We start from the raw sequence: 16,080 nt of genomic DNA, 5'->3' as shown, positions 1-16,080 counted from the left end.
AATAATAATAATAATAATTATTATTATTATTATTATTATTATTATTATTATTATTATTATTATTATTATTATTATTATTAGAATTAGAATTTTTATACTGCCCTACTCCCGAATGACTCAGGGTGGTGAACAGGCAAAATAAAAACAACAATCAAATACATACAGTAGAATAAAATATTAATTAAAAAACTTATTTAAATTAGCCCAATCTAAAAGTACTTGTAAAATCCCAAAACCTAATTTAAAAATTTAAAACCCTAAAAACAACTAAAATTCTATGCCAGTCCCGCACGGATAAATAAATAGGTCTTAAGCTCGTGGCGAAAGGTCCGAAGGTCCAGAAGTTGGCGAAGTCCAGGGGGAACCTCGTTCCATAGGGTAGGGGCCCCCACAGAGAAGGCCCTCCCCCTGGGGGCCGCCAGCCAACATTGCTTGGTTGACGGCACCCTAAGGAGTCCCTCTCTGTGAGAGCGCACAGGTCGGTGGGAGGCAAACGGTGGCAGTAGGCGGTCCCGTAAGTAACCCGGTCCTAAGCCATGGAGCGCTTTAAAGGTGGTAACCAACACCTTGAAGTGCACCCGGAAGACCACAGGCAGCCAATGCAGTCTGCGCAGGATTGGTGTTATATGGGAGGTCTGACCAGTTCCCTCTATCACCCGCGCAGCTGCATTCTGAACCAACTGGAGCCTCCAGGTGCTCTTCAAGGGGAGCCCCATGTAGAGAGCATTGCAGTAATCCAAGCAAGAGGTAACAAGAGCATGAGTGACCATGCATAGGGCATCCCTGTCAAGGAAGGGGCGCAACTGGCGAATCAGGCGGACCTGATAAAAAGCTCTCCTGGAGACAGTCGTCAAGTGATCTTCAAAAGACAACCGCCCATCCAGGAGAACGCCCAAGTTGCGCACCCTCTTTATCGGGGCCAATGACTCACCCCCAACAGTCAGCCGCGGCTGCAGCTGACTATACCGGGGTGCCGGCATCCACAGCCACTCTGTCTTGGAGGGATTGAGCTTGAGCCTGTTTCTCCCCAGCCAGACCCGTATATCTATTTACACTAACACATAATCAATATTTAAACAATCTTTCCAAATATTTTATTCAGGAGACAAACTGACAAAAATCTTGTGGAATTTTCTGAACAGATCTATGAAATTATATGTATTTTGTGCTAGCAGCTTCCAGGAAAGCCTTTCACGAAAGGTCTAGATCCCAGAAGATGCTGTTCCTCCCAATCAATTTTGATTACTACCTCTGGTGCTTTACAAAATGAGTCACTTCCCATTTGTCCTTGAAGAAGATCAAATACCTTCCCCAACTTCAAATGTCACAATTTTGGCAGAAATGGACCCTATTAGCAATAAGGGAGTGTTGCACTGAACATCTGAAAGAAATATTGCGTATCTATGCATGTTACAGTATGTGGAACTACTTTTGGTTTTGTTCTGAGCCAAAAATGCAGCAATCAAAATATTGATGGGTCCTGGACATGCACATAGTGTTCCAGTGCTGAAGCAATCTTACTTCAAATTAGCATATAATTACCATATAATTGGCATATAGCCCTGATTAAATTGGGAGTTACTTGGCAAGTGGCCTCTTCCTTTGTATGATTACTAAAAACATATAGCATGTGGTCACTAAGATACTTTTTGCAGATTGAAGCACAACTTTCACATTGCTATTGGCCCATTATTAAAAGGGGGTCTTCTCCATGACACTTTTTCTACAGTTTTTTGCAAGATGCCAATTGCAGCATATTTTAAAGATTTGATCAAAATTTATCCATTAAATATTCAACCTTCCAAATCAGTCCAGACCTATTCAGTCAAAACCACTCATCCAATCATACTGGCAAATATGTCCAAATCTCTTTAGACTGAATTGGATCTAATTCAAGACTACTGTTATTTCAACCAGGAACATTCTTATATAAATGTTGAATATTAATTTGAACACAACACACTTTCTCTTTATTCATTTTATATATTTAAATACTGAGATATTAACATTATAAGATTTATATGTTTAACATTTTTCTTCTTGTATTCCATTTTTTTTTTTTTGCATTTATATCCCGCCCTTCTCCGAAGACTCAGGGCGGATTTTGAAATTCTCTTGATATGAAGCATTATAATAACCCATAGTTAATAACAGAATATTTCAATAAATAATCCATGAAATATAAAATACATATTAGAACTATGTATTAATATCTGAGCAGAGACAAAAGAAACTGCCTAAAGTTAATTTATGATTTTCATCTTAATAACAAACATTACCGCAAAGCTTGACACTATCTTAGGCACTGTCCTATCTTAGGAGTGCCACACTGTAAAATCTATCAATATAACATTAAGAGCAGAAATGTATATATTCCTCTCACAACCAGTCAATGTGTAACTAAGACTGCACTAACACCTTGAACTCAGGATAGCTGACTTGTGTATAAACTTGTCTAGGCTTGTATTCTGAAAGATTATTGGGTTAATGCAGAAAGAAGTCTGGAAGCAGAGAAACTCGTTGATCCCCTACATCATTTCCAAAGACTATGGTAGCTACCTGAAGGGAAAAAAATGGAAAGTGCAAGTCACGGACAGAGCAGTACTCTACCACCCCATTGAGACAAACTTTGTACCTAGGAATGCACAATAAATGGTTTTCCACTATGTCTGGAAACACAGATATTATATTTAGTACTTTAGAGGTTAACCTGAAACAGTCTGTTTTGAAAATGTTGAATCTTTTATAAAGTTTGAAATAACCGAAAACTTGGTCTCCTTAAAATATTAATTATGCAGTGGAGGAAAAGAAATGCTCTGGCTATGCTGCACTGTTTATCAAAATATAAAAGTATTTTAATAACATCCCATTCAGTTCTGTCAGCAAGGGATAAGCTGATATGAAACCTGAAAAACACCACAATCCAATCTCAGGAGAAAAAGATAGCATTCAAATAACTATTTACACCATCTAGATAATGTTGCCATGCAGATAACATTTGGAAAGCTTCTTGTGCAACTAAAGACTGCCCACGTGTCTTGCCTGAGTTGCTCTATTCTTCCCATTTTTTAAAAAGAAGTATATATAATGCATATCCACCTGAGATGCAGTTCATTGACTAGCAGTTTGCTTTTCCTGTGAATGAGAGACGAAGCAAAATCCAGGCACGTCTTGAAGAAGGAAAAAAGTTTCTTTGCAGTTATTCAGGTTCTTGCAGACTTATTTAAACTAGGGCAGTTCCCAGCGTCATAGCAGTCCTCGCCTATTGCTGTTGTCAGTTGCAAGAATTTGGGTGGAGCATAGACAAAACTGAGGCAAACAGATAGGTTTGGGGGAAAATGTTTCTGAGTAATTAATATTTTCATGGAATCTGGAGATCACCCAGAATTATGAGTTAACCACTGCCAGTGTAAAGCATTTCATTTCATTTGGAAAATCTCATGGTATAGTGCAAGGAAATGTGGAATTCAGGTTATTGGGTTCATCATAGCTCTATCCTGTTTACTCCTGATCAATTTCCTCTCTGCTTACTCTTACTATACTCACAATGCAATTTAGGAAACAATCTTTAAAGGTTGTTTCCTCCTCCCTCTCAAAGCCTCAACTTTCAAATATCTTTCCATTATTCTCCTAAATTCTAGAAATATTCTTACTCAATTCACAGTGATATTGTTCATCTGACTTCTCTTTATTTACATGTGTTACTAACAGCTAAAAATTAGAGACGTGCATAGTACAATTATTTACACTAGGGATTTCAAACTCACATTGTCACGACGTCATATGACTTATAGTGACTTTTTCCCCCTTTGCTAAACTGGACGTGACCGTGGCCAGCGTACGATGCATCCAAGTCACAGGCCGCAAGTTTAACAGCCCTGGTACACTGACTATAGTTAGTGAGAGCCACATGAAATAAAAGAGGGTAACATCTTACATCTTATATTAAGATCTGGGATTCCTTTGAGCTTAAGGAACCTTAGGAAGACCACAGAATGCTCCATAGCATGAGTTCCTCACCTGGCTCCACATGCCTATCCTGGCTCCTTCAGGTAACTGGGCAGGAGATTTATGTGGCTATATTCAGAAGGGAGTTCATGCCTCTCTGAGGGATAGTGTGATATCATTTGTTTGGAAAGAGGAAGTTGTATATCTTTCTTGAAAAAGCCATCTTTCTGTACAGAATCCAATAGTTTAGCCTACGGTATCTTTCTAGACCATCTGCAATGATTGAAGGTGGAGAGCAAAAGCTGAGTGGATGATTCCAGCTGCTATGCCTCAGGAAGAATCACTGAGCCTATGATTGCTCCAACGTAGAATGCAGGAGGGTTCAGTTGTATTCTCCTTAGGTCCGTAGGTGGCACAGTGGTTAGAATGCAGTACTGCAGGCTAACTCACTGCTCGCTCCAGGAGTTTGATTCTGAGCAGTTCAAGGTTGACTCAAACTTCCATCCTTCCTAGGTCAGTAAAATTAGGACCCAGATTGTTTGGGACAATATGCTGACTGTAAAACCGCTTAGAGAGGGCTGTAAAGCACCATGAAGCAGTATATAAACAATTGCTATATGAAAGCCCTGGGCAATCCATTGGCTTGAGGTAAGGTCTAATCAGTATGCTGATGCTACTGAATTATACATTGCCACCCCAGGTCTAACTGAAGATGTTATAAAAGTTGTGAAACAGTGGCTTGTGGCTACCACAGATGGGATGGGGAAAAGAAGTTCAGGTTGAATAGTGAAAAGATATAGGTGCTGGTCATCAGTAAACAATTTGGTCTTCTAGAAAATTCAGTTCTAATGGCTGCTTAAGAAAGAACAGTACTCTGCATGAAAGAATAGGTTTGGAAACCATTCTGGTTTTATGTTTCTTGATTGAACTATAAGTGGATGCTATGGCCAGAGAGTTTTTGTCCAGCTTAGACTGATGTACTCAGTTAAGGTCCAACCTGAGCCTGCAACTGTGACGGATGTAACTCAGCCCAGCATAGCCACACAACTGGACTATTACAATATAGTCTATATGAGAGTTCCTTAAGAAGACAGGCAAAAGCTAAAACTAATATAAATGCAATATGTAAGGCGGGGATGTCCACCATTTGTCACTGCACTGATTATCATTGGTTTCCTGGCACTAATTCAGAGTGCCAGTTATTAATTATAAAGCCTTTTATAATGTGGCACCAGAATATATCATAGTCTGTCTTATTAACATGACTGTGCTTGTCCTGCTTGATCCTATATAGTGTCTTCTTAAGATTCCTTCCCCTCAAGGAGGCTTCTCAGTCATGATCCCCAAATTATGTAACAAGCTCCTGTGTTGGTACATTTTGTATGGATCCAAAAGCCATTTTCTTAAAGCAGACTTTGTTGTAGGTGATTATGCTACACAAATTACAGTATATAGCATATTAATGTTTTTTATACTTCCCAGAGTTGCTAGATTGGGGTGGCATATAATTGCCTATAAGAAATAAATAAGTAACCAGTCAAGATTAATATAAATTTCTCCAGAATTAGGTATTAAATTTTTAGTGTTTTTAAACTTCATGTTTAAATTGCAACTGATTTAAAATTCAATGGCTTTAAAATTCCATGGAAACATTGAGTATTCAGAAATAATATCCTGAAATTTTCCGGTCTTCATTTTTTATAGGCTACTGTGTTGAACACTTGTAGCATTTGACATCATAATTATAAGTCCTATCACTGAGGAAAGAGAAGAACCAAGTCATAGTACAGTTTTGCCTGCTGGGAAATTTCCATGGGACCTTTGTGACAGAAAAAAAAATTGCTAATGACTATTATGGAAATTAAAATGGAAATTAAAAAAACTGAAGGAAAAGAGAAGGAAACAATGAAAGGATTTCATTTGAAACGTAGAGTCATGAGCTGCGGTAGACAGCTTTATAAATAGAATATACAGAAGTATTTGTTCCTAAGTCATCAGGTAGCTGTTTTATTGGAGATCCAGAATAATTACAGAAATAATATTTAGCTCTTCATTTTAACCAAGAACAGTGACTGCACAAATCATAAAATTATGTGCTGTAATCTATCATAACTGTTTTTCATTATTCTAAAAGCAAAACACATTGAACAACCAGTTTGCAATTGTTTGTGGAAGACTTACAATTATAGGAGACCGGCTGTCTGCCTTCTGACTTATTGTATGATAGCTATTACTAGTCCAACAGTTTTTTAAATATTTCAAGCAATTCACCATTCTCACTTTGTGGTAACCTGATCTCATATAATATTGGATGCATCTATGACAATTAATTCTCTTATGTATATGTAACAGCACTGGGATGAAGCTGAATTTCTCAAGAATTCAATAAAGCAAGCTTCTACAGACTAGAAATTGATTTTTTAAAACAAAATGAAAAAATATTGTTTATTTATTTATACAACTTACACAATAAGTCAGAATGCTTTAGTATTTTACTGCATCTTAGTAAACCTGAGTAAACTTATCATTTCCATTTAACTTCTGCTAGTTCCAGTGTTAAGGTAAGCTAGAAAGGCTATCTTCCAGGATTTTTTTGTCATACATTCATAACTGGATTACAGGATGGTTCCTCTTGTAAACATTCAGAATCATAAGTCAAAAGATAAAAGATGGCTTGTTTATAATAACACTGCTGTATTTATAATGACAAACAAACCACAGACAGAAAGTTTGTTTAGCAACTTCCACCCAAAGGATAAGCCAAGAATGAGCAACGTTGGCATCCCGACATACTTGTTTGATCACAAGACTTGCAAATAACCCTTTCAAGTGTTTGTTGCAGAAAATGCTGGTGTGCATATGCATACAAAAATTCTATTTGGCATAAAGAAGGCACAGAAAGTGGGCCTGTGTGCCCTCTACAGCCAGGCAGAACCTGATTTTCTATAGAGATTTTGAACTACAAGCTAATCAGCTACAGCATGCAAAATAAGATTTTTCTTACAGAGTTGCTAATCAAAAGCCAACAGACTAGAAAGGAAAAGAAGAGAATATTGTAGATTTATAGAGTGTATGCATATTGGGGAAGGTCAAAAGACTTTTGTGGACTCTCAGTCCTCTTTCCCACTAAAAAACAACCAGTTTTTAAAAAGAACATGTGTGTTATCAATGGGCTTTTAATTTTATTTATCTGACTATCTTCTTCAAACTATCCATTTGGTTTGGGGATTGGTGCTTGTTCTAAAATCCAAACTGCTTTGAAGAAGCTGACTTGTGATCCATATATTCCAATGTTGTTAAAACAGGTTATGTTCATAATATCAGCATGGTGAATTAACCCAATTGCCTAGTTTTGTAAAATACAAAGAATCATAAACAAACTGCATAGATTTGCATAGATTTGCACCACTAGATTTGCAAACCTAGCTAGCCGCAAACTAATTAATCACATTTCATCCAATCTGTGGTGTATACCCAGCCACTAAATAGAAACAACTCTCTTAAGTTTCCAATTGGAACTTTTCCTAGTTCTCCATGGAGACACTAAAAATTGAAATTGAAACCTTTGACATGCAAAGCAGATGTTCAACACTGAGATAACAGTCTGTGAAGGGCAGAAGGAAACATGCATGCCAAGTAAACAGCTTTAGATAAGGAGAAATGGGTAACTCAGCTGGAGCCAGTCAAGATGATGGTGACAAGAGTAAACATTTTGTCAAAATAAACATTAATTAATGGCTACTGAAGATATACTAGAATGCAGCAGTAATAACTGGTAGAAGGTACGTAGATGTATACCTATTGGGAAACTAGAAGTGGTAAGAATGGGAATTCCAGAACAGCAATATGTATTTTTCAACACTTGCCCAGGAAACTTGCTGTCCCTGTTTTAAAAAATGGGTATTAATGAATTAATACCTTAGGAATGACATAGGACATTACTTCTTATACCGGATTGCACTGAAGCTCTGTTTGTCTAGAAGCTACTAGTTATTCCTGCTTTTCCTGAAGACAAAGTAGTTTGAGACAAGCTTTCATGAGCCATTGTGTTTCTACATGCTTCTTTCATTCTCTCTCCAACCCCTCTGGTATAACTTGTTCTTACCCTTGAGTTAAAATAAAAAGCTAATCTTTTAATGAGCTTCAAATCCACATGCATTCACTACAGCAAGTCGAAGTAAATCATACTGCATCCAACATAAGTTATCATACTGCATCTAAAATCTAATAAAACAAGAGAAATATGGTCTCAATTGTTATGTGTACCAGTAGTTGGGATTAATAAATTTCTAGGGACATCATGTAGAGACAGATGAAACCATTCTTAATGAAGCAGCCTGCAATAACATACACTTCTTTACTCAGCAAATTAAGAAATAAATAAAGGAGATTAATATTACTATTGCTGTTGGCTTGAATCACTGAAATTCTCAGGTACACATCAGCTTCTTTTGTGCATGAGTAATTAAAAGGATATGTGCATGTTAAACCACAGCAATGCAGAAATAATAAAACCATGAAGGGAGGGCCAAAAGAAACTACACCCTCATCAGTTGCATCCTTTAGTTTCAATGCTTCAGTAGTCACTTCCAAATTGGATATCTTTTATACCTGCAAACTACTTATTCAATCTTGTTTGCCAGCACAATTTTCTATGGTTCATTTTAGAGTCTTATCCTCAGCAATTCCAAATGGGAGGCATAGTAGGATGCCATTCATTAAGTGATTGTGCCTCCACATGTATTTATCCAGTGTCATTTCTATGCTGATTTACATGCAGACATACCTTTAATCCTTCTAACAAAACAACAACAACACAAGTCTGTAACTAGAGACAGCTGGTTAATTTCTAATTTGCTAATTGAACCCCACCAGCACCAACAGAGTTGCTAAATTTCTATCTACAGCAATTTTAATAAAAAGGCATAAAATGGAGTTCTGACATTGTTTTTTTTTCCTTCTTATCTTTTATATACCTTTACTTTACTTAATTTCAATTTAATTTATTTTTTTTTATATTATTCCATTGTATCTTGTTTAATTTTTCATTTTTCCCATTTTCTTAAATCTTAACTTTTGGGTTTTACATAACCAGTGCACTGCTTTGTTCAAAATCTAGCCATTATTTCTGTATTTTCACCTTGCTGACCACTGATCATAAATAAATTTAATTTAATTTAATTTAGTTTTAATGTGTGTGGGGGTTTTAGCCACTGGAAGACATTTCCAATTACCTTTGATATCTGCTTGGAATCAGTTGAACTCTTGCATGGATTCTATCCCACAATGGCAATTTGATGTGGGTAATTCCAGAAAACCTGCTAATATGAATTCACATTATTGACCCAGATGCTTTCCAGGTGTTTCTCTCTCCAGTTTGGCATTGTTTTAGACAAGGCTACCCAGTTACTTTAAAGTACACTTTCAATCATCATCATTTGCCATACAGTCTCCCAGTGATGGAAGACCTGCAAAATCTAGAAAGCAAAAGTTGGTATCTATCTGCTTTAGTTTAATCTATAATTATAATATGTCCTACTATTTCTTTCTGATATGACATGTTTTTGGAATTGCCATGATTGTTCCAAACTTATAAAATATACACTATTTTAAATATAGACCATAGGTTTAAATACTTTTCCATTTTAAAGTACTATTTTGAATATCTTGATGTGTACTTTTTTGCTATAGAGATTTTTCACTGAACTCATCACCATAATTTCAAAATGTTTTTCCTGACTATTAACTACATAAAATCCTGTAAATGGGTTGTAAACATAGCTTTTTTTTTGCACACTGAACCAGCCCCAAACCAAGTTTAAAAATCATCCTCCCAACTAAACAAAAGATACTGTGGATCTGGTTTTATATTCTGCTCTATATTCCAATTTCTACAGCAATTTAGGAATTAGCATTGCATCAAAAAACCTGCCTAAAATTTAATCTCTACCTGAAGCAGAATTTTCCATTCTTTCCTAGTGATTTTAATGCTATCTGTCTGTCAGAATACTTAAATAGGCACTAAGGTATTACCTGGAAGAAATGGGATGATTCTCTGTTTGGGATCTTTTTGGCCTCCTTCAACAGGGAATTTATCCAAAAGTTGCATCTGCAAAAGAAATATTGAAAATATGAACTATAATTTACCATACACTTTCCCAAAACCCAGTTTCAGCATGGCCTCTTTCTTGATTATAACACATTTAGAAAATCAGCTGTAACGAACTTTTTTTTTAATGTAACTTTCGGACAGAATCCATGTTCCTGAGAATCAAATTGAATTATATCAGAGCTGGTACAGAATTAAAGTCTGGTATTCCAACAATTCCTATATTGGACATTTTCTACTTCTTGGAATACAATCCAGCTTAGTTCACCCACAATTTAAGACAGACCACCTACCTACTAAAAACTACAACCTCAGAACCTCAGAACCACCAGAGAGTTTCAATGACGCATCAAATACAGTTGCTGGCATACCCCCATACAAGACAGTGCTTCTCCATGTATCTTGAGAGACATATATGAAGCAGAAAAGTTTCTTACGGATCTGGAAATACTGACTCACTGAAATTGCTGAACTTTGCTGGAACAAAATGTGTTCTTATAAAGTTTAAAGTTGTATCACCCTTTCTGAAAGACTCTCCCTTTCCTGCTGACCACACACTTTCTGCATGCTTAACTCAGTGTGTGGTCATAGCAAATGACATACAGCACATTCATAATATATAGGCCAAATGTTTGGCCAAATATATATTTGGCCGAATATTTAGTCACAGGATAGATAAATGTTTAATCTATATGCGTATTAAAGTTAAGCAACACCCCAAAATAAGCAAAAAGAACAAGAAAATCCTCTCAAATTTTCGGTGACTTGCTTTTTACTGAAGCATCACAATAAACCTAATACTGAAACAACAACATTGCTAGAAACATAGTGCAGAGTTCCATGACATTTTTGGCTTTGAGGACTGGCAGGGCAGGGGGAGGGGAAGGTTCTGTGTGCACACAAATGCATCTGTGAAATGGCTCTACTCGCACAAATGGAGCATGTGTGCACACTTTTACCCACTGCATGTGTGAGTGGGGATGTGCATGCATATATGCGCATGCGCCACTTCCACAGCCTGGTTCCAAAAAACTCAAGGCCCAGTAGAGAGCTGCGGCCCAAAGATTGGGGACCACTGATCTAGTGCATACATTTATCTACGGGACCGCCTACTGCGACCAGATACCTCTCACCGACCCGTGCGCTCTCACAGAGAGGGACTCCTCAGGGTGCCGTCAGCTAGGCAGTGTCGTCTGGCGACGCCCAGGGGAAGGGCCTTCTCTGTGGGGGCTCCTGCCCTCTGGAACGAACTCCCCCCAGGACTCCGTCAACTTCCGGATCTCCGAACCTTCCGTCGCGAGCTCAAGACACATTTATTCATCTGTGCAGGACTGGCTTAGATTTTAAATTTATAGGGGTTTTAAACTGGTTTTAATATTTATATTTCTATTTTAATAATTGGGCATTAGAATAAGTTTTTTAATGATTATTTTAATTTTTATATTGATGTTTTATATGCCTGTGAACCGCCCTGAGTCCTTTGGGAGATAGGGCGGTATATAAATTCGAATAATAAATAAATAAATAAATAAATAAATAAATAAATTTATGCATAAATTTTAAACTGTGGATATATAAGAAAGCCCAGATGGTAAAATCTAGAAATTGAAATAGGTTTAGGATGCTTTGGCCATGTCCATGTGAGGATTCTGAAGCAGTTTTAAAACAGTTTTTCTGAATTCTTCATCCCCCAAATGCAGCAGTATTGAAGAGATGAGCACATTTATTATCATTTCAGCTATGGTGTACTCGGGTTACAAGGTTTTAGTGAGCTGTGAAAAGGTGAAGTGAAACTCAAAACAAAATTAATCTGCATTATAGCCTCTATGTGAGGAAAGACTAATCCCTTGACATAATGTGTTCATTTCCAAAACTGTTCGCCTATGCCGATACACCAATGGAAAAAAATCAAAGCAGGAATGGTGAAGACATAATTAGAGAAGCTTTAAATGTATCAGTATCTTATGTCTTATGCACTTGTACCCGAAGTATTATATACTATAACGTAACCATTGGTCCAAGTTCATACAACATGCCAGACAATGATACTGCTAGGTAGCCCTTAGCAAGATTTGATTACAAACATTTCGATTTACAGCATAGCTGAATGACATATTAAGTTAAACTCACATTGAATGTACAAAACATGTTGAACTTCTCTATGGCAACACAATATATTGAATCATAAATTAAATGAGCTAGGTTCACATAACATGCTAACCCACAAAAAACTTAATTAAGGTTAAAAGTAACTGAGCTCAGCATATTGTGTGAAGACAGCTGGTATTTCTTTCTGATCTAGTTAGAGGCACTATATGAATCTAGTCCATGGCTTAGTATGTCAGTTGAATTAATTTATAGTGGCCTCTCCCAGCAATCCAACTAATGCCCGATTATCTGACTTGAAAGCATCTATTAACCAAAACTGCAGTTTCCACATATGTGGACTAATGGAAGTGACTTCAAATACATTCCAGTAGTAAAAAAAAGATTTATCCTCTCATTCTTGTTTGCCTAATCTAGCTGGCTAGGGAAAGTTAATTTAGGTCCAAAGAAGTACAGAACTATTGGAGCTAAAACTAACTCCTTAACTTCGGTAGCTAGAGGTCTTAACTCTTCACACAACATTTAGTCTTCCTTCTTGACCTACACATATTATGTATACAACCAATAACTGAAGGTTTGACTCTGACAAAACTAAAAATAGTCAGTACCTTGGAGAGCTCAGTGCAGGAAGCCACAAGCTTAGAACTTTCATTAGTAGAACTGTTGTCTAGGCCTTGTCTTGGACAATTGACGGCTTAAGAAGGTTTAGCTCCACCATGCTTACTGCTGTCTTTAGACTTAAGTCCTTTCTGAAGTCTCAATTTCCTGCAAGACTGCAAAATTACAGACGCTATAAAGATAATCTTCAGAGGCTACGTTATCACTTAATTTGGAGGGTATCTTTATTTTTAAATCCTAGGCCAGGAAGGCTAAAAAGAGAAGGGTCATAGCCTTTTTTGTGCTAGTGTAACTTGAAATTAATCAATGATGAGCTCCTGACCACAGGGATATTACAATGTTTCTTTTCTTTCGATGGATGAAAAATTTTCACGGTTCTGTATTTTTATGCTTTTGTTTCCTATAAACAGTAAAGACTGTTTCAGGTCAATCAGTCTACTTTAGTTCAAAAAAGAACAAAACTATACCTTCAGCCCTGTGTTTTGCTGTCACTGCATTTTTAGCCAGGAAGATAGATTCTTAGTCTCAGAATGATTTGACTTTGTGGTAAGAACTGAACTGACACAGACACATTCCTAGCGTGATTCTTAGAAGTACGTTTGTGTGGCTGACAGAAACCTTTTCTACCACATCAAAGTGGTTATATGGCACTTAAATAAGTACTATTTATCCACAGCATAGATAACAGAGGCAGAAAACTAAAGCTATAGAATCCAGAAAACTTCCATTAGCACAATAAATATGACTAATGTGTAAGACTGACTCTAGAACCAGTACTTATTTATGTGTATATACACAGTATTGATGTGGCTTATAACCACAAATTGTGTAGGTGTATGGAGTCATCAAAAGATCAGTCAGAACTGCTAGCCCTCTATAATCACTTAAAAGATACAGCAATCTTGCAAGTTCATACAAATACCAGCAAAGATTTATATTTGATATTTAAAATGTTTTTGTTATGGCAAATACATTAACTGATATACAGTAAATCAAGTGAAATTACTGAAAGGAGACAGTAAATTAACACAACAGGAAACTAAATGAACTACACATTCAAAAGGTAGATAACATTGGCTTTATGAATAGCAGGGTTGATTTGCAATATAAATTTAATTCTCAAATCGTAAGCATAACCTGATAATGTTAATGGTTGAATCCTAATGTATCTACAGTAAAAAATTTTAAAATGAGGACACCTTTCTTTTTTAACCAAGTCCTCAAGTGTAGTGCCACACTGATCATGTCTGCTCACTATGCTAAACCTATCACTACATCAAAGGTTTTTCCACACCTTTCTCCAAAGATGTAGAATTTCAATGTAATGAAGGGTAAACTATTAGTATGATATTAACCATTCAACCTGAGCTAGCACAGAAAGGTATTTTTAGGTTTGTGCTCTTGGTAGCTTAGTACATCGAAGTACATCTTACACATTCAAAAGGTAGATAACATTGGCTTTATGAATAGCAGGGTTGATTTGCAATATAAATTTAATTCTCAAATCGTAAGCATAACCTGATATTCAGGTTGAACTTCTTGCTTTCTCTATGTTTCTTCTTTTCATCAAAAGATTTTTAAATCTTTTGAGAAGACTGGTAGAGCAAAGCCCTATTAAGATAATAACGAGTTTTCTTTCCAGTGGAAATAATGCATGTGGAATTAGACTAGTGAGAGGCAAAAGGTTAATAGCTCTTGTTCTTTTTCCATCAAGCAAATATGAACTTCTTAGTCTAACAATCCATTAATGAAATTGTTAACTCTGAAAAGCATTATATACAGCTTTGTCCTGAACTTTTGTTTAAAAACAAAACAAAAATGATCAATACTTTATTCTACACATTTTAATGTAATCTGTAATTTGTCCATAAAGACTTTCAGAAGCAACCTATACCTATGCTCTAAAACATGTTCACAGAAGCTCCTGGAAATCTTTGGAAAACGCTTCTGGTTCTGAAACATTGGTAAGTTTATGTGATCTGAGTTATCATAGATATCAGAAGCAAAATGACACATCATTATTGTTTAATTCAGGGGTAGTCAATCTTTTTATACCTACTGCCCACTTTGTATCTTTGTTAGTAGTAAAAATTTCTAACCGCCCTCCGGTTCCACAGTAATGCGCCATGTATCATCTGTGCATGCCTCTCGCGCATTGTGGATTGGGTTTGGGGGGGCGCCGGCTACCAGCTCTGCTTGTCTGTTACAGCTGGGTGGTGTGGGGGGAGATGCGCGAGCTATTCTGGGATGAGGCTTTTTTGTTTGCGGTCGCACTATAGTGCCATTTAGTTTCACTTATGTAACATGAACTAAACTTATGTGCGGGCGATACAAATAGTATATTTTCAGAAATTTAAATTGTCACGGGGAATGTTATGAAAACCTAATGAAAATGTTTTTAAATAATGCTATGAAAATTTTTTTTTAAAGTCAATTAAATAAAAAAAAAGAAAGTGCTTCAGTATTAGACAAAACCCCTACCTCCCACCATGAAAGCTGGAACGCCTGGTTCCTGGTAGGGACCAGGTTGACTACCACTGGTTTAATTGCTCTGCAATGAAATTGCAGTTGATATCACAAAAACATAAATAATATCCTGGGAATGCAAGAGTACGTGAGCTTGGCCATTTGGACTGAAACTGTATCCCATAATGACTACAGAGGGTTTCACTGTCTGGAAAAATATACCAGCCAAGGAATACAATGACATTTTTTTAATGAAACAGAGGAACAAGGGTTTTTTTTCAATTTCTTTTTTAATTCATAAAAGACTTTGACTAGTTGCCGAAATAATCAACATTCTTTCAAATATCTCCCTTGATTTAAGAGTAAGGACTTGTGAACAAGGTCCAAACAAAGACTTTTCTCAGTTGAAGCATAGCAACAAATCTTGTTTCTCATGACATCTCCTGAGAATCTGGTAGGTAAGATGAGAGTTTCACGGAGCTCTTAAACTGCAGCAGTTACTACACCTATTTCTGTAGGATTATTCTGTAAGTCATTTTTAGAACAGGCTTAGTAGATTTGGAAAACATCTGTTTCCCAATTTATAGATGAAACAGGGAAGTAATTTTTTCTAAAGGAAGGATATATTTGACAAACTCATGCTTTTAGCCATAATTGTAAATTTAGCTGGAAATTATCAGCCATGGATAACATCAGGTTGGGGGTTCTCAATGGTTTCAGGTGTCACCTGGATGAGAGGATTGGTCTAAGATTGCAGATACCCAACTTGAAATTCCATTCAGCTGTGAAACTCACTAAACCTAGGCCAGTCAGAAACACTGACCACATGACCA

At 36.6% G+C, this 16,080-nt stretch overlaps 1 protein-coding gene across 2 annotated transcripts in view; it reads right to left on the bottom strand.

Moving 5' to 3' along the window:
* The window catches only part of SH3PXD2A (SH3 and PX domains 2A), a 285,932-nt gene that overhangs the window by 195,018 nt on the left and 74,834 nt on the right, over window positions 1-16,080 (bottom strand). For both annotated transcript variants that reach the window (XM_058187650.1, XM_058187649.1), the window contains exon 3: window positions 9,982-10,057. In XM_058187650.1, coding sequence (XP_058043633.1) covers window positions 9,982-10,057 — 76 coding nt within the window. The remainder of the gene's footprint in view (window positions 1-9,981; window positions 10,058-16,080) is intronic.

The sequence above is a fragment of the Ahaetulla prasina genome, chromosome 6 (assembly GCF_028640845.1).
Source record: "Ahaetulla prasina isolate Xishuangbanna chromosome 6, ASM2864084v1, whole genome shotgun sequence".
NCBI lineage: Eukaryota > Metazoa > Chordata > Lepidosauria > Squamata > Colubridae > Ahaetulla > Ahaetulla prasina.
This window is presented reverse-complemented; position numbering and strand designations above follow the sequence as displayed.